This window comes from Eublepharis macularius, chromosome 6, assembly GCF_028583425.1.
Source record: "Eublepharis macularius isolate TG4126 chromosome 6, MPM_Emac_v1.0, whole genome shotgun sequence".
Lineage (NCBI taxonomy): Eukaryota > Metazoa > Chordata > Lepidosauria > Squamata > Eublepharidae > Eublepharis > Eublepharis macularius.
The window spans coordinates 136,989,278-137,013,714 of record NC_072795.1 but is presented as its reverse complement, the minus strand read 5'-3'; the positions used below and the strand labels follow the sequence as shown (position 1 = coordinate 137,013,714).

General features: G+C 45.1%; 1 protein-coding gene across 1 annotated transcript in view; it reads right to left on the bottom strand.

Moving 5' to 3' along the window:
* The window catches only part of TSPAN14 (tetraspanin 14), a 76,519-nt gene that overhangs the window by 6,324 nt on the left and 45,758 nt on the right, over nucleotides 1-24,437 (bottom strand). Inside the window, exons 3-7 of the mRNA XM_054983041.1 lie at nucleotides 8,529-8,579; nucleotides 5,942-6,088; nucleotides 3,287-3,457; nucleotides 1,466-1,591; nucleotides 1,213-1,257 (exon numbers count right to left, since the gene is read on the bottom strand). Of these exons, the coding sequence (XP_054839016.1) occupies nucleotides 1,213-1,257; nucleotides 1,466-1,591; nucleotides 3,287-3,457; nucleotides 5,942-6,088; nucleotides 8,529-8,579 (540 nt within the window). The remainder of the gene's footprint in view (nucleotides 1-1,212; nucleotides 1,258-1,465; nucleotides 1,592-3,286; nucleotides 3,458-5,941; nucleotides 6,089-8,528; nucleotides 8,580-24,437) is intronic.

Sequence of the window (24,437 nt, the reverse complement as noted above, 5' to 3'; positions counted from 1 at the left end):
ACCAGCAGAGCACTGATTCACAGCCCAGCCATTTAGCCACTGTGCTACAGCAGCTCTCTCTAATAATAACTGCACTTATGTATGAAACCCTGTTTGGTGTAGCAGTTAAGAGCGGCAGGACTCTGATCTGGAGAACCAGGTTTGATTCCCCTCTCCTCCACTTGAAGCCAGCCTGGGTGACCTTGGGTCAGTCACAGCTCTCTAGAACTCTCTCAGCTCCACCCACCTCACAGAGTGCTTGTTGTGAGGATAGTAATAACACACTTTGTGAACTGCTTTGAGTGGGCATTAAGTTGTCCCAAAGGGTGGTATATAAATCAAACGTCGTTGTTGTTACACTGCTCTTCTGGACAGATTAGTCCAGATTAGTCAGAGCAGTCAGTGTTCATTATTATCCCCGCAATACAGCTGGGGAATCGGGGCTGAGAGGAGGGGCTTACCCAAGGCCACCTGCTGAGCTCATGGGTTTGAACCAGCAGAGTGCACATTAGGAGCCCTAACTGTTTAACCACGCTGCTACAGCAGGTCTACCCTGTGGGCTACTCACAAAGCGAACACGACCCTGCAGACGTAAGCATTTAGACATTATGGGAAGTGCAAAGGCAGCAGAGTCTTCTCCCCAGCCACTGGAAACTTCATTCAGCTAACTGTGGCTTCTGAAATTTCAGCAGCCAGCACATTTTTGTGTATTTATTCACAACCCTAAGGGCTAGAAACTCCCATTTCTTCTTTAAAGAGGCTCCTCAGATACCTCAGCTCTGTACTCACCACCTGCCCTTCTTCCACAATCCTTTAAAATTGCAGTTCATACAGAACCGGAGTTATGGACTCGTTCTCATGTACAAGTTGGTTACATTACTGCAAAATCAAGCTGTGTGCGCAGATGAGCTACCACCACCAGCAGCACTTTTAAGTCAACCATACCCAGCAGTGCTTTTTGATTGGGCAGTTCATACATCAAGATGCCCATCCTCAACAAAATGAGCAAAGAAATGTTGGAGGGGAAATTGGGGGGGGGGAACTGACTTTGATGTGTAGATCTTTAATGAAGCTCAGCTAAAATTATTCTGTTCCTTGGAACGAAAAATTCACTCAAAAATAATTTGGACCAAGTATGCCTTTTTTAAAAATATAAGACACACAGGACGGGACAGAAAAAGGAAAGGGGGAGATAAATTATTTTCTTAAAAAATCACACACAGCAATACTCACCATACTTCTTATGTCATAGCCACACTGCGTGTTCACAACTTTTTGCTAAAAAGAAGTCACAGTTACAGAGTTAATACAGAGTTAAAACAGGATTTGTATGCATTTCCAATTTCAAACACCCCAAAGCCCAGTGTCAAAAGCCTTCTGACAAGTTACTTGCATTTGAAGGATATTTTTAAAAACACGCAGCTGAGGAAATGCTTCCTCTCGCGCTCTCGAGTAACAATATCCAAGAAGCCAAGAAATAGCTTACGGCAGGGTCAGGGATACAGCAGGAAAAAGGAACTCCACAGCGCTCCCGGCTTTTGCTGTTGCTGCTGCAGTTGAAGTAGACGTTCAGGTCCCAGTCGTTTGGATCCTGGGCACCACAGCACTGGTTCTGGAAGAGAGGAAAAATCCATCTACGTTGAGGAGGGTTGTGCAAAGTATTCAGCCACTCAGCATCTCTCTAGTGTAGAGGAATGTGTGCAGAAGAGCTATTACGTCTCGATGCAGCTAAGTTCAGCACCGGAGGACTGAGACTGCTACCATGTTAGCCTATTGTCGGTAGGGTTGCCAAGTCCAGAAAGGGAAATTCCTGAAGATTTGGGGGGTGGAGCCTTGAGAGTGTGCGGTTTGTGGGGAGAGGGCCCCCAGAATGATATAATGCCATAGAGTCCACCATTTTTTCCAGGTGAACTGATCTTTGTCACCTGGAGCTCAGTTGTAATTCTGGGAGATCTCCAGCCACCACCTGGAGGCTGGCAACCCTAATTGTCAGACTCCTCTTCTTGTGCAGGGGGACAGTCTGGGGCTGCAGCCCCCTCCAGGACTGGCTCATCCAGCATCAGGCCAAGGAAGGAGACTCCAAACCAGGGGGGTGGGTGGGTGGGTGTTGTTTCAGCACCCTGTTCCCTCACTCCCCCTAGCCTACCCGTCCAAGTATGTCTCAGGTGACGCCTGGCTCTTCCTCCCTGGCTTCTCCCAGCTTCCCCTTTGAGGCTGTCCCTGGGGGGGGGAGGGCCCTCCCCGGGCTCCTCCCCTTCTGAGGGCTTCTGTGGGTCCCTTCCCCAAGACAACGGGATGCTCGTTGGCCAGAGTTCTCGGGTGTCCGCCTCCTCCAGGCTCTCCTGCCCTTCACCTTCTGCTTCCTAACAGAAATGCCTTGGGAGTATTGCCTCCCCGCAAAGGCCAAGGCTGGTCCCCGGCTCATCTGTATTGGCTGCGACTGCCCTGCCTGGGCTGGGTTCAGCCTCAGTGCTCTTTCAGCCAGCCCCCCCACCCCTGCTGCCAATGTCGTTTTCATCCCAGAATGGCGGGGGCTCCCAGCTGCCTGACTGTCCAGGAGACAGGAAGCTTGTGAGTGCCAGTGAGCACAGGGTGGGGTGGGGGGGTGCAGCCCCAGACATCTATACTGCCACTAAATGCTGGAAGTGTTGTGGCCAACGTAGAGATTTTATACATTGTTGGTGGTCTTGCAGTTTCATTCAGAATTATTGGGAATTAATCGATTTATAAGGTAACAGGTTATAAAGTGCTTTTTCTTCCTGAGGCGGTTTTATTGAAGCTAGTAGGTTAGCCATCTCCTTACATCCATGCTTAGAGAGGAAGTGGGCGAATCGCGCTAATGATCCGTGCACGGCCACCCAGTCAGCGGTGGATCGGAGCACACTGGGCCTCGAAGCTGAGCAGCAACAAGGTGCCCCGTCTCTTGCACCCTGGTAGTTGGCAGTAGGGTTTAAACCCGCACCACGGCCATTTGGAGAGACGGGGGGTTTGTCACAATGGCTGCTGTAATGACCGAGGCTCGGAACAGGCTGCCCACACACAGGACTTTCATCCCTTGAGGTTCCACCGGGCACAAAGTCTGGCCTGCAGGAGACTGGTTTACAAAGCGGCAGAAAAGAGAAGAGTTTACACCCTTCCTTGGATATTCCCTTTTTTCTTGTGACTTGCATTTGTACTGCTAATATTATTTTTTCTGCAGCTCCTGCCCCAACACTCCTCTTAGAGTAGTCATGCCTTTTTTTTTTGCCTACTAGCTTCATAATTAAGAATATAGACTATAAAATAAGATTCATCAACAATAGCATACCATTTTCTGCATAGAATCTATGAGGTTCTGCAAGTCAATATCATCTCGGTATGACTTGATGTTGTTCTTGAAGAAGGTCTCTACCTGGTCCCTCACCCAATCCTGGAACAAGAATGCCAGCACAGCCACTACTAGCTCCAGAATAAAAATCAGCACAATTGTGCCACAGAACTGAAAGAAAAAAGGCAAAGAAAAAACAGCAACAAGAAGTTAACAAACGGAAGGAACCCAGGTGCGAGAAACAAGTAATATTTCACATTCCAAGAAACCCTGGAGATCAGTGGATTATTAGAAATTCTTGAAGGAGAACCTCTGCTATTGCGATAAAGTTTCCCTTGAAGACAACTTCCACACCACTATTGGTTATATTGTCTAATGAATGCTTTTTAGGACCAATCATGAATTTCTACAGGACAACAATGAAGCGCAATGGGTGTCACTATTATTTCCTCAAGCATACCTAGGAATAAGCCTCAAAATCCTCTACCGTGGGCTGCAGCTCCTCTGCAAGGTTTCATAGATAAAGAGCCCAATGAGAAAAATATCTTGGTTGGAAGCCCCTGTAGTCAAATGAGGCTTAGAATCATAAGAGTTGGAAGGGGCCATATAGACCATCTAGTCCACCCCCTGCCCAGTTGCAGGATCAGCCTAAAGCATCTCTGACAAGTATTCATCCAGCCTCTTCTTGAAAACTGCCAGTGAGGGGGAGCTTCTCATTCACAGCCTTTGCCAAGCATAAATCTGGCCGAGGCAAGGATCAAACCCCCCTAAAATGGGCCACAAAGGAATCCTATGGAACTGAGCTTAATGTTCTGATTGGACTTGAAACTATGGAATATATTGAGACACAGCATTGTAATTCACTGCACTTGGCAAAGCAAGGAAGTTAGACTAAGAGTGCTGGCTCATCCAGAATACACAAATTTGAAAAAGCTTTTAAATCCCCCACATTTGTGCTAAGTCAACTATCAGGCTTGTCAGGAAAGAAAATGAATTTCTTAGAACTCCCCTCTAAGTGACTGTGAGCTTACTATTATTTAAATGTATTGTTAGCAGGATTTTTGTTGCATTTTTAAATTCAGAAGATATATACATTGCATCCAACAAGCAAACCAAGTTACACCAAACACAGACATATGCACAGCTGCCAAAAATATTACATGGATCAGTAACAACCTTAGTCACAGAGTTAAAATAAATACTCTGGGGCTGGGGCTTTTTTTTCTGGGGAAAGAGGCGGTGGAACTCAGTTGCCAGTACATAGGGCAACTCCCGTCAGGAAGTGGAAAAGCATGCGTGCAAAGTGCGCAAAGCACGCATGCACTCCCAGGACTGCGTGATGACATCACTTCTGGGAAGTGACATCATGAAGGTTGCGGGAGCTCCCCAGCGCTTGTAAAACAGAGGGCAGGGGGGGAGTCTTGTTTTGCAAGCAAGGGGCTCTTTAACTTTTAAACCCCCAGCTTCAGCTGACCGGTGGGGATTTCCCAGCCAGCCAGCTGCAGCAACTTTAAAGGGCCCCTTTCAGTGCCGGTTGCTTGTGATCGGCATGGAACGGGGCTCTTCCAGCTGGGTGCTGCTTCCCTCGTCCCTCTGGCATCAGGCGAAGTGGGCGTCTGAGCGGCAGGTTTTTAAACCTACCACCCCTCCGTGTTTCCTTCACTTGGTGCGAGAGTGGTGAGGGGATTCCCTTGTCCCTCTGGCATCGGGCGAAGGGGGCACCTCAGCAACAGGGTGGTAGGTTTTTAAACCTACCATCCCGCCATGCTTCCTTCACCCGGTATGAGAGGGGCGAGGGGATTCCCTCGTTCCTCTGGCATCGGGCAAAGTGGGTGCCCGAGTGGCAGTGCAGCCTGTGAGCATTTTCAAGAGATGCCTTTCCACCATGTTCCAGCTGAAAAAAGCCCTGCTTTTCAACACCATGAAAAGGTTTATTCCAGGATCAAATAAAGATAGGCTATCGCCAAGGCCTTTATTCACATTCCTTTGAATTTCTATCGGTCTTAAGAACTGGACTGTGAATCTCTGAAAATGTATATTCTATTTTTACCCTGTCCCCCAAATTTCAACATGAAGAACAACACAAACATGTCCTTTTATTTCAAGAACAACCTTGTGTTACCTTAAAAACCATTCCCTCACTTTTTAAAAAAACTTCAATTGATGGACCAGAAAGTCATCTAGAAGATGACTCTTCATAGAAGTCCAGTGGCTGGTCCTGTGCATCCTATCTAACCTCTACAACACAAGATGCCACCTGCACGAGGCCGGCCGCGCTACTCAAAGTTCTGAAGAACAGAAATGAAGCAGCTGATGCTTGCTCCTATGGTATGGAAGCAGTTCAATGAAATATTTATTAGGACTGTCATCTCCTATATTAACCACTCAACCATCAGTGCATTGAATTCAAATGATGCTCCTTCATACTGAACACTGCTTTGGGTGTCTTAGTTGGGATGTTTTCAGAGCTGGTTCTAACAGAAATGGAGGGAGTTCAAATCTAAAACGGAATCCCAACTGATCAATTCCATATAGCGACAGATCTATACTGGTTTTGATTTACACTGTTCTGCATTTCTTCAACTGCGCCACAATCCCATCTACATCAGCTAAAAACAGCAAGACGCCCAAGGCAGCCCACATCCAACAACTTACGAATTTCAGAAGGCAGATATTCTCCCGTAGGGCTCCTACGCAGCCAGCAAATCCAAGAATGAACATCACCCCTCCGACCAACAAGACGAGGACTACTGGATCAAAGCCATTGAGACGGGTCATTTGGGATATATCGGATAATACACCCTAAAAAGGAACAAGGAAGAAAGAATAAGGCCCTGTGATACTTATATTTCAAACACCTACTCTAAAATAGGGCTGCGTGTGCCACGATTCCATAGAAGTACAGAGAAATCACTGGATGTGAAAGCAGGAGTGGAATTCAGTTTGCTGAGAACTGCAGTTCTCATTAGAATGAGTAGAGGTTTCAAGCCCTTACAGTGGCAAAGGTATGCTCGGACAGCAAAAGGGAAGACAAAAGACCAGGCCATCCTAAACACGCCACCACTAGATGGCACTAAGAGGCCAAGAAGAGAGTTAGGAAACAGAAGGCATCCACTACTGTAGCCTAACAATTAGTTGGCGGTTTTAGTGTATCTGCGGGAAAGGGGCCGCACAGCCAAAACAATCAACAACCAACTTGGATCTCATAGGTCGACACTATGACACAGATACACTTTACTATTTTCACAACCTATCGAAGGTCAGCAAGTATTCCTGATATGGTGAAACAATCACAGTCAAGTATCAGCTCAACGCATAGAAGCCATGTTTCTTGATGTGATCCACTGGCCCTTGCAGACTTGGTTTAGGGCCCAGGGATTATACTGGACCTGGTGCTGCTGCAAGAGAAAAAAGCTGATGCAGTTGCCAAACAGGTCTCAGACAACACACATGCCTTACACAAATTCAGTCTAGCCCAACAGATGGTTTCCTACCTTGACATGGCCTGATCTGGCTACCTGGATCCGCAGCACTGTAATGTAGAGACTAGACTACTATAACGTACTCTACTTAGGTCTCCTCTCAAAGTCAAGTTGGAGACTCCAGTTAGTGCAGAATGCAGCAGCTCAGTTTTTTATCAGGAGCAAGGCAGAGCGTGCATATTAAACCTCTTCTGCAGTCACTCCACTGGCTGTCCATCAGTTACTGGGCTCAATTCAAAGTTTCAGCTATCGCGTAGAAAGCCCTTCATGAACTTGGCCCCTCAAATCTATGGCAGCCCCTCTCCCCATGCGCCTCCATGTCAGCTTCGTTCATCTGAGCAGGGCCTTCTGCAGGTGCCACTCTGCAAATGGGCAAAATAAAGAGTTGTCCATACACTCTCTGTGGTGGCCCCACCTTATGGATCAGACTGCCGGAAGAGATCAAGAAGGCTCCCAGTCCCAATCTCCTGGATTTCTGGATACTATGCAAAATCAATTATTCAGAAGGGCTGTCTTATACACTAATACGGCTGTGCTGTGAGGACATGGCTGAAAGAGATGCTTCAATAAAGGGATAAGGACTGTATACTATACTGCTGCGCACTGTCTGTTATTGTTGTTTACGATGTCAATGTCAGATTGCTTATGTTTTGTTTCAGCTCTGTATGGGGGGTTTCTGCTCGTTTTCAGATTTCTACAATTTATGTCTCATTGTATTGTTTATCGAATGCCCCAGCTACTGATTGTATTGAATTATTCAATGTGTAATCTGCTTTGAGTCTCAGTGAGAATGGCAGACTATAAATAATGTAAATAAATAAATAAATAAGTAAATAAATGTGATCCTGTACTTGCAGACTGTCAGGAAAGACTGCTGGGTAGTTGATAAAGAGCTAAATAAAATGTAAAATTTATTTCTAGATTTTGACCCTTTTTTCCCCTGGCAAGATCTCCAAAACAGTTTAACACAATATATACATCCCTGAAATTCAAATCAATATTAACATTCACATTAAAAGGCAGTCAAGCTGTTTGCTGCAAAACTGAAAGCATTTGAAAATAAAATTTCAACTCCCAGCATGCTGAACTTCAAAGCAGTGGTGAAACAAGCGATGTTTTCATGGCCAAAGGGAGGGGGGAGATACCATGACTGGGACTTTTACCTGCAGTCCTCCAAGCTTCAGATGTAACCTCTAAGTTAAATGTTAATAAGCTGACTATCCCTTTGCTCTCCCCTTTCCAGCCATAACCTGCAGAGCCCCCCCCCCCTTTTTGGTTAATTGTAGAACAGAATATATGCCCAGAGTCTCAGAAACTACACTTATGTGACATGAGCCATTCGAAGAGGGAATCTTAACATGACAATTCTTGGACTCTGAGCTAAACTGCAAAAATGGGCTGTGACTCTCTTCCAGGTAGTTTGCAAAGCCAGAAGGGAAGAGGAGGTCCTGGGAGGTTTGATGGTAAATCTGAGTTTGCCTCTGCATACTGCACTATATAGCCTTTGTATAATGCACTATATAGCCAAGACTGCTCTCAGTAATGCCATATATCCACAACTATTAAACACCAAAATTAAACAGGCAAACTTGTTCCGTATTGATATGAGATTCATGCATTTTATGCTGTGTAGGAGGTAAGTGGTGTAGAGCTGGACAGTCAACAGGTCCTCAAAAATAGTTTAAATGAGGGTCCCGCTGTCCCCCCCCCCCCCCCCAAGTTCAATCTGCCGCCATTTAAAAGAGTCACAATTTCCTTACCTTTTCACTCCAGGCCCAGAGACCAACTCCAAGAAAAGCAACTCCCGCTAACTAGGAAAAATAAGATGAAAAAAACTCATTAGTCACAGGAAATCATTGTTTAACCATTGCTCCTCACCTAGCAACAGTCACTCTGATGTAATACAAGATCATAAATGGGATGGACTCAAGACAGGGTCAGGAGTGGCACACACACACACACACACAGCCATGCGAAAGCCTGCTCCCAGAAGACCTCCTTGTAACAGCTGCCTTGCCTAGATATGAAAGACTACAAGGAGATTCAAACCAAAAGGTAAACAGTGCTTACTGGAACAACTAATTCCTAGCTTCTGACGTCCACTGATGTAGTCCTGCACGCAGACGAAAACGGACTGGCGCTACCCAGGAAAAGTGGGCGGCAGCTCTGCATGAAGCAGCAGTGAGGAGGGAAATTCCATGCTGAGAAACACCTGGGGAAGAGACTGAAGGCTGCTGACATCATGACTCGAGACAGGTAAAGGGGGCAGCCATACTTGGATGCTTGCCAAGGCTCAAAAACCACAGAGTGCTGGAAAACCAGACCGCGGGACCATATCACAGGGCATGGGGCTCTGTCCCGATGAATATTAGCAGTGTTGCTCACTCCTTTTGCAAAATGTGGTCCTGCATGCCGATGTGCCAGGTAGGAAAGGGGGAAAGGTCAGGAGAGACTCGAATACAGAGACGGTCAAGCAGGGAATCCCTTCCCTCCCATGTCCGCTCTTGCACCACACTCTCATAGCTGCACGTTTTCCTCCTCCCTTTTCCTTTTTTGAGTTTACATCATCTGCACTTGCACAAATGACAAGTTACTGGGGGGGAATACCCCCCCCCACCAGAAATTTGTTAAACGATACACCATATTCCCTGCAGACATTTTTGATCCACATGGAATCAAAAATAATTATGGGGATTCAACACTCAATGCCACATTTTCTCTGTCTGTCTCTCCCACACACAGACAGCTTAACCCTGACCCACCAGCGAAGGCTGGCCGCTCAAAGCAGCTTAGAGCTGGATGCAGCTGGCAATTAGGTCAAGCAGAAGCCATACTGCTGCCTGTTTCTTTTCAGACTGCAGCTGAACATGAATGCGGGGACCAGTGCCCTCAAAGGAGTCTCTAAGGTCCCATTCAGAGCACATTTCGAGCCAACAGAGATGTGCCAAAGCCACTGAGAGCCCTTGTGGCGCAGTGGACAGAGCGTCAGACTAGGATCCTGGGAAATCCGAGTCTGAATCCCCATTCCGCAATGGAAGCTTACTGGGCCTGTCACCTTCTCTCAGTCTATCCTACCTCACAAGGTTGGTGTGGTGAGAAAATGGAGGAGGGGAGAATGATGTTCTAAGCCACTTCGGGCCCCCCCCACTGGCAAGGGAAGAAGGATATAAATAAATGCATCCAAAACGCATAACTGGGTTGAGCCAGAAAATGCCTGGCTCGAGGGAGCAGCTGTCCGTAAAATTCAATCTGTGGAGCCAGAAGGAGGGGGGGGGGAACAGAGGAAGGGGGGAAAACTCTTCCTACCAGGCCCCCCTTCACACACACACACACACATGCATGCGCATGTGCATAAAAAGTGGCCAGAACGCAGTCTAGGAGAAAGTCAGGACTCATATGGAACCTGAAACATTCCAAAGAGGCAAATTTAAAAAAAAAAAAAATTGAGAGAGTTGTGAAGGATGAACTGGGGGTGAACTAAAACTGAGTCCCAGCGAGAAAGGTGGACTATAAATAATGTAAATAAATAAATACATACATACATACATACATAAATGAGAGCCAGGGAAATAAAACCTTCTGTTTCCTTCTCATTGAATGTCTGGCCTTTTCCTCCAAGGAAATCAGAAAAAAAACACACGCCCCCTTTCCCTCCATTTTACCTACACAACCACCCTTTCAGATTGGTTAGCCAAAGAGAGCAAGCTTGACCGGCCTAAGTCATTTTGTGAGCTATCTGCCCAAGCGTAATTTGAACTCAGGTCTTTCCTATCCGAGTCCAATATTCGTAACAATTACACCACATTGACCTGTCTCAACACAGTTCCTGATTTTGTTCCTTTTCTAGACAGAGGGGCTAGGAGAATTCAAAACTGAGGCACAGTATTTATCCAGGCTTCCGCCTCTTGGATTTTACTCTCTCCAGATGGAGTTTATTTTGAGCTCCCAACAATAAACACAGCTGGCTGCCATTTCGACATAGTTAACTTTTGCACAACAAGCCAAAGGAACAGAAAACAAGTATCTTCACAAGAAAAATACCTGAAGGTATACAGAAAGGAAAAAAGTTTCAAGTAATACGGGCTGCAGGAGGACACGACACACCACTGCAGCTAGCTTGACTTAGTGGTTAGTATGTCAGACTAGGATCTTGGAGAGCCAAGTTCGAATCCTCACTCTGCCATGGAAGCTCACTGGGTGACCCTGGACCAATCACACACACTCAGCCCAGGCTACCTCACAGGATTGTTGTGTGGATAAATGGAGGTGAGGAGAACAACATAAACTGCTTTGGGTTCCCATTGGGAAGAACGGCAGAGTACGAACTAAACAGATAAAATCTATATATATAAAGACAAGTGTCTTGACTGACTTAACAACGCCCAGCCCAAACCCCTGGACCTAGAAACATGAAATTGGAGAACACGTTCCTTTTGTGGTGTAGAGGCTCACTAAGAAGGGATTTTCACCCCTTAAGGGGGTAAAAAGGAGTAAAATGTGTTTTCCCATAGGGATATAGCTTCTTTGTATGGCTGGCAGGATGCTCCCCCCCCCCCCCAGTGCCACTCTGCCCTGAGGTCATTTGCATATGTGACCTTGATTGGTCATCTCCCCAACATTCTAAAGAGTATACAGTTGCTATTGGGAATCATTGAATGTGTCCTGAGGAAAAAATACACCTCCCAGCCTTCCCCTCTAGGGTAGCCAAGCTCTCTGTGGGGCCTGGCTTTCCTGTGTGGCTCCAAGGTTCCTGCCTGCTCGCACCCTCCCACTCCCTGATGGGTCAGCTGTGAAATTTGGGGAGAACATTCCTTTCTTGATGTAAAGACCCACTAAGAAGGGATTTTAAGAAAATCGCCCCCTAAGGGGGTCAAAAGGAGTCAATGTGTTTTCCCCAAGGGATACAGCTTGTGTGGCTGGCAGGCTGCTGCTGTTTGTGCTCCCACCCACTGCCAGCTTGGACATTCTTCCCTGACTGGTCCAATCTTTCAAGGTCATTTGCATATGCGGGCTGATTGGGTCTCACAACATTCCACACTTCATCCCACCCACCCACCCCCCAGAGAAAGTTGGAACACAGAGGTCATTTGCATATGCTGCCTGATTGGTAATCACACCCCACATTCTAAACAGCCTGCAGTTGCTATTGGGAGTTGAATGTGTCCTGAGGTCAAATGCACCTCCCCCTAAAAGTTCACTAGGGTTGCCAATCTCCCTACGGGTAATCTCCCTACGGGGCCTGGTTTTCCGGTTCACATAGATGTGAACAACTTTGGGGTAGCATGGTGGTTCTAGACATCCAAAGCAGCCTCTCCATGCCCAGAGAGATATATGGCAGATCAATCTACTACTACTGTGGCTGGCTTTGGCAAAAATCCCAACTGCATTTGGGACCTTGGATTCTGTGTGGTGCTTCCCTGAGGTTACAGACCAAGCACAGAGGGAAGAAAAAAAACATGACAAACATGACAGAAGTTACTATCCATCACAGATTTAAAGGGCAAGCCTTCTCCTCTGGCACCACAAATTATAACTGCTCCCATGCAAGGTGATTCCAGGCTGCACTCCGAAACAAGAACACGGCATCAAAACTTTGTAAGACCTTCTAGCCAGCCAAGAGAACAAAGCCGTTTTTAACCGGGGGGGGGGGGTAGGGAGGATGATTTTTTTTTAAAAAAAAGGCTCAGTAGCAAGAGCACAGTCACCCTACACACACACACACATTTACTTAATCATCCTTGTTTACAGACCATAATACACTTCTATATCAAGGTCAAAAAAGGACTGATAAAACAGAGATAATTTTAAGCTTGTTTGATTAAATGTTTCACCATCCACCATGATTAAGAATGTTTAGATGTTAAGTTTCAAAAACAGGCAGAGGGTGCCCGGAGATAACGTTCTTTGAAACATGGGTGGAGCAAATTCCCCAGAAACCCAGTTTCTTAATTCCTATACATTTTAAAAATGCTGAAGACGGAGAGAAACCAAGAAGCAAAGCCCAGAAGAGGGGTTTGAAAGCAAGTTTAGGCTTGGTTCTAAATGGCTGGAGTCAACAGAGAGACAAATTTAGCTCACTACCCAGAAGTATTCAAGGGCACCCCAAGACTGTCAGACCTGGCTCTAAGACCATGGGATCAAAACCCCACTCAGCTTGCTGGGTCACCCTGGGCCGGTCCCAAACTCCTTGCTGGATGTTGTCAGGATATAATGAGAATGAACACTATTTGAAAGAAACTGATTTTATTGCAAAATGGTTACCATTCATTGAATTCATTTCCAATACAAATCACTCTCCACCTAAGCATTTACTTTTTGTTACTCAGATTTGAAGCAACGACTATCAAATAATTGAAAAAAAAATGCTAGTTGTCTTTGTTTTAACTATATTGGCATGACGTTTATTATCTAATTTCCTTATTCCTGTATAAAAACTAAAGCATTTCACAAATTTCACATCTATGCATATAATTGTATGTAGTTCACTAAGACTTTGTTGTTGTTCTATTTTACTTCTGTACATTGTTTTTGTTTGTTTATTTGTTTGGTTTTTTTAAAAAAATAAAAAAAATTGTTAAAAAAAAAAAGGATATAATGAGAAACGGGCAGAACTACATATTTGAGCTCCCTGAGGGGAGGGCAAGATAAAAACGTGATAACTGTATTTTCTCCTAGACAGATTAAAGGTTACCAGTCACTTCAGCAACTGAAAATGATGTAACAACAACAACAACAACCATCACTTTATATACCGCCCTTCAGGACAACTTAATGCCCACTCAGAGCAGTTTACAAAGTGTGTTGTTATTATCCCCACAATAATCACCTTGTGAGGAGGGTGAGGCTGAGAGAGCTCTGAGAGAGCTTGGCCCAAGGTGACCCAGCTGGCTTCAAGTGGAGGAGTGGGGAATCAAACCCGGCTCTCCAGATTAGAGTCCTGCTGCTCTTAATCACTATACAATACTGGCGTAGTGGGTGTACTGTACTTGAGGACAATCCTGTAGTTAGCCCCCGTCCCTGACTCTGAGTGGTTGGATGAGGTACAATATATTTGAGTATGCATAACACAGATGCACACAGAACTCCACGTCAACACCCTCTAGAGTGATCAAGACACCAAAGCGAAGATGGAAGGATTCAGAGAATACAGCCTGTTCTTCTGACTGCATCCCTGGGAGCAACAGGGCCAATAGCAGATCTGTCCAGTAGCAGAGCTGTGGGACAAAAAGTCAGCCATTTACTTCTCTGGGGCACTTGTGGGAGGCATTACAGACTAGGGTGTTGTAGTAGTTAAGGCAACATTTACTACTGCCAGAAATGGACGGATGGAGGGTTAGGCTTGCTGACCCCAAACAAAAGGACAGGCATTTAATTAGGGTTCAGGCAGCTTTTTTGACCTTCCAATTTCTTTAGCTTACAAACTGGCTGCACACTCATACACCAAGATTCAAACTATTTTCTATGGTGCAGTTTTCCCCACAACAATCAGTATCAAACTATTTTGTGGAACTTTAAAAGACTGAACATGTTTATTGGGACCAGAAGCCAAAGCTCCCCTGCCATCAATGGTAACTTGTGTACAATGAAACGAGATCAGGAAGATCAATGGCCGGAAACGCTGACAATGTGGGACTTTTGATAAGGAGGAAAAGAAAAACACATCGTCCATGTGCAGTAAGCCAGAAGAGCAACTCACAACAAATGAATAAACTGGAGAGGGAAAAGGAAATTATCTGTATGTGGAAAGTGTGATCAGTTCACAGTAACTTTTCAAATCTAACTTGCAAGAACTGGCCAAAGGGCTGGACTTTTTTCAGTTCAGAGATACTGTTCGTTCTTTATTTCCGGAGGCCAGTTCCCTCACATCTGTGCATTGCTTTCTCTGTACTTATTGTACATTGAGGATTTGATATCCAGTGCATAAAACAGACTGGACTAAAAGAAGAGGGAACCTAGAAGTTTCTCACTATGATTCTGATGGCTCTTTGATACACTCCAGCAATTGCTGATCAGCAAGGGATGAATATGTGTGATCTTGGATTAACAACGATTGCTCTGAAAGATTTTGCCTTCTCTTTCTCCTCCTCCTCTTTTAGGGGACTGGCAAGAGGGGTTGGAGACTAGGAGAACAAAATTTTGAGAACCTTGTTCTCTCTCGGGACCCAGGAAGTTGGGGAGATCATGCTATTTGTTTTTATTTGATTTGAGGCCCAGCGAGAACCCTTTTTGAAGGTCTCTGATGGCTCCCAGCAACCCTCTATTGTTCACCACTCTGAGTGGGCACTGATCTGTCTGGAAGAGCAGTATATGAGCACAATGTTGTTGTTGTTGTATATTAGTGGGCCCCAGGGCTTTTTTTCTGGGAAAAGAACTCAGTGGGTTGCCCTCAGAGAAAATGGTCACATGGCTGGTGGCCCCATCCCCTGATCTCCAGACAGAGGGGAGTTGAGATTGCCCTCTGCGCCGGCAATCTCAACTCCCCTCTGTCTGGAGATCAGGGGGCGGGGCCACCAGCCATGTGACCATTTTCAAGAGGTTCCGGAACTCCCTTCCCCCTGAAAAAAAGCCCTGGTTGGCCCAAACAAGAGCAGAGTCACCTGGGCTCAGGAGCACATGGTCTGCAGCTGCTAGAGGAGGTAAGGGCTTTTTGCCTTTCTTGGCTGTGGTGGGTTAAGCTGAGAAGCTAAGGGTGGTCCTCTCTAGCTTTGGGGCTTTTTGTGTGTAGTTTTGTGTTGATTTGAGTGTAGTTTTGAGGCTGAGTGTGTTTGGGCTTGATTGTGTTTGAGGGTGAGTGTGTTTGTAAGGCTGCTGGGGGTTGCTGGAGTACAAGCCACACACCCCCTTTGTGCTCACCTCCTGTGCTTAGCAGGAAGTGACCCTTTGCATTGAAAAGGCAACTGCTGGGCAGGGGCGCGAGCCTTTGGCGCGAGCCGAAGGGCGAGAGCTAAAGGGCTCTTGGCCTGTGGCTCTTAGCCGGGGGATCATAGCTGTTTTCTTTCCTCTTAGTGTGTTATTCCTAAAACAGAATAATGAAGTCAGAATGCCAGCAGGGGGTTGGGGGCTTTCCAGTGTATTGCACTGAGTGTCACATGTATGACTATCTGCCTTCTGGTCAGAAGTCCTGGATGTGTGCTCGCTGCAAGGAGCTCCTGGTTCTCAGGGAACGAGTACGTACCCTTGAGGCCAAGGTGGCTGACCTGGAGAAGCGGAGACAGTTAGATAGGCACGAGGACAAGATTCTCAGGGACAGGATAGATGTGTCCCACTCTAAAAATGGCAGCGTTCTTGTTGTCAAGGAGAATGAGGATCTTGTGGAATCAGGGCACCGTACTGAGGATAAGGGGAACATGCCCTCAGAAGGGACCTCTTCTTCAGTTGGTGAGCAGGTTTCCTTTCGCATCAAGGAACCATCCCTGGGTGGGGCGGGAGGGAGGCTCTGGGTAGTTGGTGATTCGATCCTTAGACAAGTAGATAGCTGGGTGGCACAACCGCGTTCTGACCGTATGGTGACTTGCCTGCCTGGTGCGAAGGTAGCGGACATTACGCGTGTTATAGATAGGCTGGTAGATAGTGCTGGGGAAGAGTCAGCGGTCGTGGTCCATGTTGGAACCAACGATGTTGGGAAATGCAGTCGTGAGGTCTTGGAACAAAAATTTAGGCTGTTAGGCAGGAGACTCAAGGCCAGGACCTCCAAGGTAGCCTTCTCAGAAGTGCTACCTGTTCCACGCGCAGGGCCAGAGAGACAAACGCAGATCAGGAGTCTCAATGCGTGGATGAGACGATGGTGTAGGGAGGAAGGGTTCAAGTTTGTTAGGCACTGGGATTCTTTTTGGGACAAGCGGGAGCTGTACAAGAGAGACGGTCTCCACTTGTCCCGAGAAGGAACCCGGCTGCTGGCACTTAAAATCAAAAAGGTGGCAGAGCAGTTTTTAAACTAAATGCTAGGGGAAAGCCGACAAGAGATAAAGTGTCTCTGGTTCAGGATGGTTCATCTCAGAGAGATGAAGGGCTAGGTATAACACTTCTACAGGGAGATAGATTAGAGTTGTCAACTGAGATGGAGACAAACAGTGCAGATGACCTAACTACGTCTCGAGGCAAAGTGTGCCGGGGAAGTTACAGGTGTTTATATACAAATGCTAGAGTGTCCGAGGTAAAATTGGGGAGCTGGAATGTTTAGTGTTGGGCGAATCCATAGACATTGTGGGCATATCAGAAACTTGGTGGGATGAGGAAAATCAGTGGGACACGGTGATTCCTGGATATAAATTATATCGGAAGGATAGGGAGGGAAGGGTTGGTGGTGGGGTGGCTCTATATGTCAGAGAAGGTATACATTCCAGTAAGATTGAGAAGGTAACTGAATTAGATTCGCTTCTGGAAATGCTATGGGTTGAAATTACGGGCCCAAATGGAAACTTAACTGTGGGAGTTTGTTATCGCCCTCCAGATCAGAAAATAGAGGAGGATTATAAAATGATGACAGGATTAAAGATGGCTGCTAAACAAAAAAACTGTGTTGTAATGGGTGATTTTAACTACCCACACATTGACTGGGCCAATGGGTGTTCGAATCGGGGGAGAGAAAGTGAGTTTCTAGACTGTCTCAATGACTGTGCTATGGAACAGATGGTTACAGAACCTACTAGGGGAGAGGTGATCCTGGATTTGGTCCTCAGTAATGCTGAAGACCTGGTGAGAGATGTAAATGTGATTGCACCACTTGGGAACAGTGACCATAATGTTATTGAGTACAACATATGTATAAATAGGAAATTGCCAAATAAGACCAACACAGCCATGTTTAACTTCAAAAGGGGTAACTTTTCTGAGATGAGGGGGTACGTGAAGAAGAAACTGAAAGGGAAAGTAAAAAAGGTCAAAACACTTGGGGAATCTTGGAGACTATTTAAAACTACAATCCTGGAAGCTCAAATTAAATATATACCGCTGGTTAGGAAAGGCACAAATAGGTTTAGGAAAAGGCCAGCATGGTTAACAAGCAATGTAATAGAAGCTGTAAAAGGTAAAAAGGATTCTTTTAGGCAGTGGAAAACTAGTCGGAGTGAGGTTGATAAAAAGGAGCATAAGCTGTGGCAAAAAAAGTGCAAGTCTGTGATCAGACAGGCAAAAAGGGAATATGAGGAGCATATTGCAAAGAACATAAAGAAAAACAATAAACAATTCTTTAAATATATTAGAAGTAGGAAACCAGCTAGGGAGGCAGTGGGGCCCTTGGATGACCAAGGCGTAAAAGGATTACTAAAGGGTGATAGGGAAATGGCCGAGAAGCTGAATGCGTTCTTTGCTTCTGTCTTCACTGTGGAAGATAAGAAGTGCATGCCCACTCCGGAAGCACTGACTTTGGGAGGGGTTTTGAAAGACCTGAGTCACATTGAGGTGACGAGAGAGGAGGTTATGCGACTGCTAGATAATTTAAAAACTGATAAATCACCGGGTCCAGATGGCATACATCCAAGAGTTCTGAAAGAACTCAAGTGTGAACTTGTAGATCTCCTCACAAAAATATGTAATCTGTCATTAAACTCTGCATCTGTTCCTGAGGACTGGAAGGTAGCTAATGTTGTCCCCATCTTTAAAAAAGGTTCCAGGGGAGATCCGGGAAATTACAGGCCAGTCAGCCTGACGTCAATACCGGGTAAGTTGGTGGAAACTATTATCAAAAATAAAATTAGTGGGCACATTGATGACCAAAAGCTGATGAGGAAAACTCAGCATGGGTTCTGTAAGGGAAGATCTTGTCTCACCAATCTGTTAGAGTTCTTTGAGGGAGTGAACAAACAAGTGGACAAGGGAGACCCGATAGATATTGTTTATCTTGACTTCCAGAAAGCTTTTGACAAAGTTCCTCATCAAAGGCTCCTAAGTAAGCTCAGTAGCTATGGGATAAAGGGCCAAGTCCTCTTGTGGATTGAAAACTGGCTAATTAATAGGAAACAGAGAGTGAGTATAAACGGGCACTTCTCACAGTGGAGGGTGGTGAGCAGTGGGGTGCCACAGGGGTCGGTATTGGGTCCAATGCTTTTTAACTTGTTTATTAATGATTTGGAATTGGGATTAAGCAGTGAAGTGGCTAAATTTGCAGATGACACGAAATTGTTCAGGGTGGTGAAAGCCAGAGAGGATTGTGAGGCACTCCAAAGGGATCTGTCGAGGCTAGAAGAGTGGGCATCCATGTGGCAAATGAGGTTCAATGTAGCCAAGTGCAAAGTAATGCACATTGGAACCAAAAATCCAAAATATAAATACAAGTTGATGGGGTCTGAACTGGCGGAGACTGACCAAGAGAGAGATCTTGGAGTCATGATAGATAACTCACTAAAAACGTCAGCACAGTGTGCGACTGCCATAAAAAAAGCTAATGCTATGCTAGGGGTTATTAGGAAAGGGATTGAAAACAAATCAGCCGGTATCATAATGCCTCTGTATAAATCGATGGTGAGGCCTCATTTGGAGTACTGTGTACAGTTCTGGTCGCCACACCTTAAAAAAGATATCATAGCACTGGAAAAAGTACAGAGAAGGGCAACTAAAATGATTAAAGGGTTGGAACACTTTCCCTATGAGGAAAGATTGAGGCGCTTGGGGCTCTTTAGCCTGGAGAAAAGACGACTGAGGGGAGACATGATAGAGGTTTACAAGATAATGCACGGGTTAGAGAAGGTCGAGAAAGATGTGTTTTTCTCCCTTTCTCACAATACAAGAACTCGTGGGCACTCTATGAAATTATTGAGCAGTCGGGTTAGAACAGATAGAAGAAAATACTACTTTACACAAAGGGTGACAAACACATGGAATTCGTTGCCACAGGAGGTGGTGGCAGCTACAAGCATTGCCAGCTTCAAGAGGGGACTGGACAAATATATGGAGCAGAGGTCCATCAGTGGCTATTAGCCACAGGAGATAGATGGTATTCTCTTTGTGGGGAGGTGGTGCTCTGTTGTCTTGTTGCTGGAAGGAAGGCAGTGGGAGGGCTTCTGGTGTCCTGGCCTCACTGACAGTCCTTTAGATGGCACTGGATTTCTAGCCACTGTGTGTGACAGAATGTTGGACTGGATGGGCCACTGGCCTGATCCAACATGGCTTTGCTTATGTTCTTATGTTCTTAACATGGTACCTGTGGACACCATGGTGTCCATGATGTGTTTTCCTGGTGCCCCTTAATTTCCCGCCGAAGCATTTCTTCCCTAAAGCTAAGAACCACCCCTGACTTTTCCCCGCTTCTCTGGAGTAGGAGGTGCCTCGTGAGGCACTTCATCAGTATCTGCAGGGAGAACCTACTTTGGAAGAGCTGGCACTGCTGCAGAACAGCCCAATGTGATGTGATTGGACCCAGCCCCTCACGGCAGCCACTTTGTTGTGGTGCTTGATATAAAAATGGCCAGTGTTTCCACAAGACTGGAGGCTCTTGCTCTATCCTGTCCAAAACAGCTTCATGTAAGGGTTTTGGGCGGTGGGTGGGTGGTGAAGAAAGTCAAACGCTAACAAAGTGCAATATTAATGCTCCAAATAAATAAAATGCATAGCACACATGCAGTTAACATGGGGGAGTTGGAGTGCTTGGTTTTAAGGGAAAACATAGATAAAGTGATCATAACAGAAACCTGGAGGAAAGGAGAAAATCACTCATCCCTGGATACAAACACTCATCCCTAGATACAAATGCTCAGGAATGACAAGGACGAGAATACTAGAGAGGGTGTTGCTACGTACGTTGAGGAGGGCGTAATGTAACAAGCTAGAAACCTTAAAAGGGGTGGGCTCCTCTGCAGATTGACTGTAGGTGAAAATATTGGGCCTTCCAAGTAATTTAGTACTGGGGACGTGCGCTTTGCCTCCCCAACCAAAACAGTTGTGGTGACTTTGAGATGAAGGATGAAATCAGGGAGTCGTTCAAAGGAGAGGGAATTATAACAATGGAGAACTAGTAACTACCCTTGCATTGACTAGATAAATGCGTTTTTCCAGTCATGACAAAGAGATAAAACTTGTAAATGCCTTAAATGACTGTGCCTTAGAACAGCTGATCGTGGAACCAACCAGACCTAATAAGAGAGGTACCCAGGACCTTGGGCAGGATTGCAGCAGTTAAGATGAATGTGTTACCAAGAGTAATGTTTTTGCTACAGACAATACCAATCATCAGAGACTCTAAACAATTTGAAAAATGGCAGAGGAAAATATCAGATTTTGTTTGGGCAGGCAAGAAGCCTCGAGTGAAAGTAAAAGTTCTACAAGATGCAAAGGAAAGAGGCGGAATGCAACTGCCCAACCTGAGACTTTATCATGATGCAATCTGCCTAGTTTGGTTAAAAGAGTGGATGACATTAAAGAATAAGAAACTACTAGCCCTAGAGGGATATAAAAAATTTTTTGGATGGCACGCATACCTATGGCATGACAAAGTAAAGGTCAACTCGATGTTCCTGCATCATTTTGTAAGGAGAAGTTTATATACAATCTGGAAGAAGTACAGAATTTACCTACAAGAAGGAACCCCCTTGTGGGTGGTTCCATATGAGGTGATAGATCCGAGAGCTGTTGATAATGAACAACAATGTTTAACGTACAAAGAAATAACTAAAACTGAAGTATCTAAACTTAGAATAAAGACGCAGGAGGAACTATCACCTAACTATGATTGGTTCCAGTACAGACAGATAAGAGACTTATACAATTCGGACTCTGCAAAAGGGGGCATACGAACAGAGAACTCGGAACTAGAGCAGACCCTTCTTAAAGAAGACAAGAAAAGAATATCCAAGGTATACCAAGTACTGTTGAAATGGTACACTGAGGATGAGATAGTTAAAACACAGATGGTGAAATGGGCTATAAATTTCAACAAAGAAATAACAATGGAGGCATGGGAATACTTGTGGAAAACTACAATGAAGATAACGACATGTATTAATATTAAAGAGAACATTTTCAAAATGATTTATCGTTGGTACATGACACCAAAGAAGATTGCGCTAGGGAACTTGAACACTTCTAATAAATGCTGGAAATGTAGGAAGCATGAGGGCTCCCTCTACCATATGTGGTGGTCGTGTGAGGTAGCTAGGCAGTTCTGGGGGGAAATAATAAGAGAAATGAGTGAAATTTTACAGTTTCAAATAAATAAGAACCCAGAACTCCTGCTGCTAAACTTGGGAATGGAGGGAATTCCAGCCCATCATAGGACGTTGATATTTTATATGACTGCAGCAGCTAGACTTTTGTATGCGCAGAAATGGAAAGTACAAGAAGTGCCAACTATTGAAGATTGGATCTACAAATTGCTGTATATGGCTGAAATGGATAAGATGACAAGAAAACTGAGAGATCTGGACTCAGGGCAGTTTAACACAGACTGGGAGAAGCTGAAACAATATCTGGAGAAGAAGTGGGAGGTGGGAGGAAAACTGTGGCAGTTTGAGAACTACTGAAGTACAATAAAAGCATAAAAGAGAGGGGTGACTTTACCGGGGGAGGAAGAGAAATGTGAAATTATAAGCAGTTAGATTAATTAATTGATTGAGATATATATAGATATGTAAAGGTTAATTGATAGAATATTGATAGAGAATAATTAATGGTTTAAACATGAGGATTGAGTAATTAACAATAATTTTTTTTTTTTTACTTGATAAGACTTATATGCACCAAACTGAATGTATAGAAGAGTTAAAACGACTGACTAAGAAGAAATGATTAATATATAGAGGACAAATCAAATTGTTTGATTTAAATGTGGGAAATTTTTATGGTTTATGATATATAGAAATATTCAAAACTGGAAAATGGGATAAATTGTTTATCTAAAGAAGTATAGTTTGGATGTATAATAAGCAAAAGAGTTAAAGATGTACTGCTTAATATAATGGAGAATATATATTTGTTTTAGACAGAGGAAGTTAATAGAAGTAAGGGAAAAGGGACAGAGGGTGGGAAAGCTGTTGGAAGTCAACAAAAGGGGGGGAAAGGGAGGGGGTTAGAAACGAAAAATTAGGGGAAAATTGAATGTAATGTAATGTAAAAATATTAATGTTCTAACCCAATAAAAAAATTTTTTTAAAAAAAAGAGAGGTACCCAGGACCTAATGAGAGACGAGGATGTGATTTAATCAATTGTTAACAACGACCAAAGTAACCATCAAATCGAATTGTTGGAAAGCACCAGGGAACTCCAATATGGTCCTATTTGACTTCAAAAGAGAAAACCTCTCTAAAATGAGGGATCTGGTAAAAAGGAGGTTGAAAGCGATAATCCAGAGGGTCAAATCTCTCAAAGAGGCTTGAGGGGGAGGGGGAGCAAACCCTCAATACTCGTCGGTCAGCTGGAATGTATGCTACAGGCCAGGAAAGGAAGTACAAAGCCCAGGAAGTTGATCACCATCACTAACAAGCAGGGTGAAGGAAGCTGTGAGACAGAAAAAGGCTTCCTTCAGAAACTGGAAGGCTTGCCTGGATGCGGCAAACAAAAACAAACACAAACTTGCGCGAGGAAAATGCAAGCCGACAATTAGGGATGCAAAAACAGGATTCTAAGGAACCTGTTGCTAAACGCATCAAGATCAGCAACAAATAATTCTTTAAATACATCAAGAGGAGAAAAATGGCAAGGGAAGTGGTTTAGCTGGATGACCACTGGATGACACTGGACCACTGGATAACAAATTAAAGGAGTACTAAGGGGAAATAAGGTGATTACTGAGAAGCTAAATGAATTCTCATCTGTCTTCACTGGTGAAGATCTGAAGGGGCAGGCATCTGTCCCTGAACTGATGTTTGCAAGAGGGGAGGATGAGGAGTCGGGGCAAATAGTGGGGACAAGAGAGGAAGGTCTAGAACTTATAGTCAAACTGCAAACTAACAAATCACCATGACTAGATGGTGTCCATCTCAGAGTTCTTAAAGAACCCAACACAAAAGCGTCGATCTTTTCAACATCTCCCTAAGATCAGCCTCTGTACCAGAGGCCTGGAGAGTGGCCAACGTAACATCCATTTTTAAAAAGGGATCTGGGGGGGGGATCCACTCCATAGCAGCCTCCCAGCTGGTTGGTAATGTTGCCCTCATTTGCGAGGCAAGAAATGGCTGCCATGTTTCCTTTGCCTTTTGCGCTACCGGTCTCTTTGCGATATGAGTGGCCGCAGCTGCGGCTTCCTCGCGGTTTGCCCCACTGTCTCTGGGGTTGTTGCCAGGGGAAGCAGCGGTGAGGGGGCCTTCGGAGAGGAATCCTATTGTGATGGAAGAGCATGTTCTGCTGGTCCATGATTCTGTCTTGCCATGAAATGGCTGCCACAGCCGAAGGAAGGAAGGAAGGAGAAAGCTTCCCCTGCAAGCCTTCTAGCAGGTGCACAGGGAGAAAGAGAATAGCAAGTAGGTAGAGTAGAAAGAAACAAGGCAAGAATCAGGTTCTGAAAAGGAGAAGTGAAGGAAAGGAAGAAAAACAGTAGAAAGGCACGGCAGCGCACGGATGAAGCTGCTCTCCCTGTTGAGGCAGGAATGAAACTGAAAGAAGGGGTGACTCCCTCTAGGAAGACAGGAAGTAGAAAACTTGTTCCTGCCTCCCTGACTAGAGGGTGGGAGTCACCCATCAAGATGTCTTCCACCTCAGAGGGAGAAGGGGCTGTTTTCACATGTCTTATTAGCCACGCAAA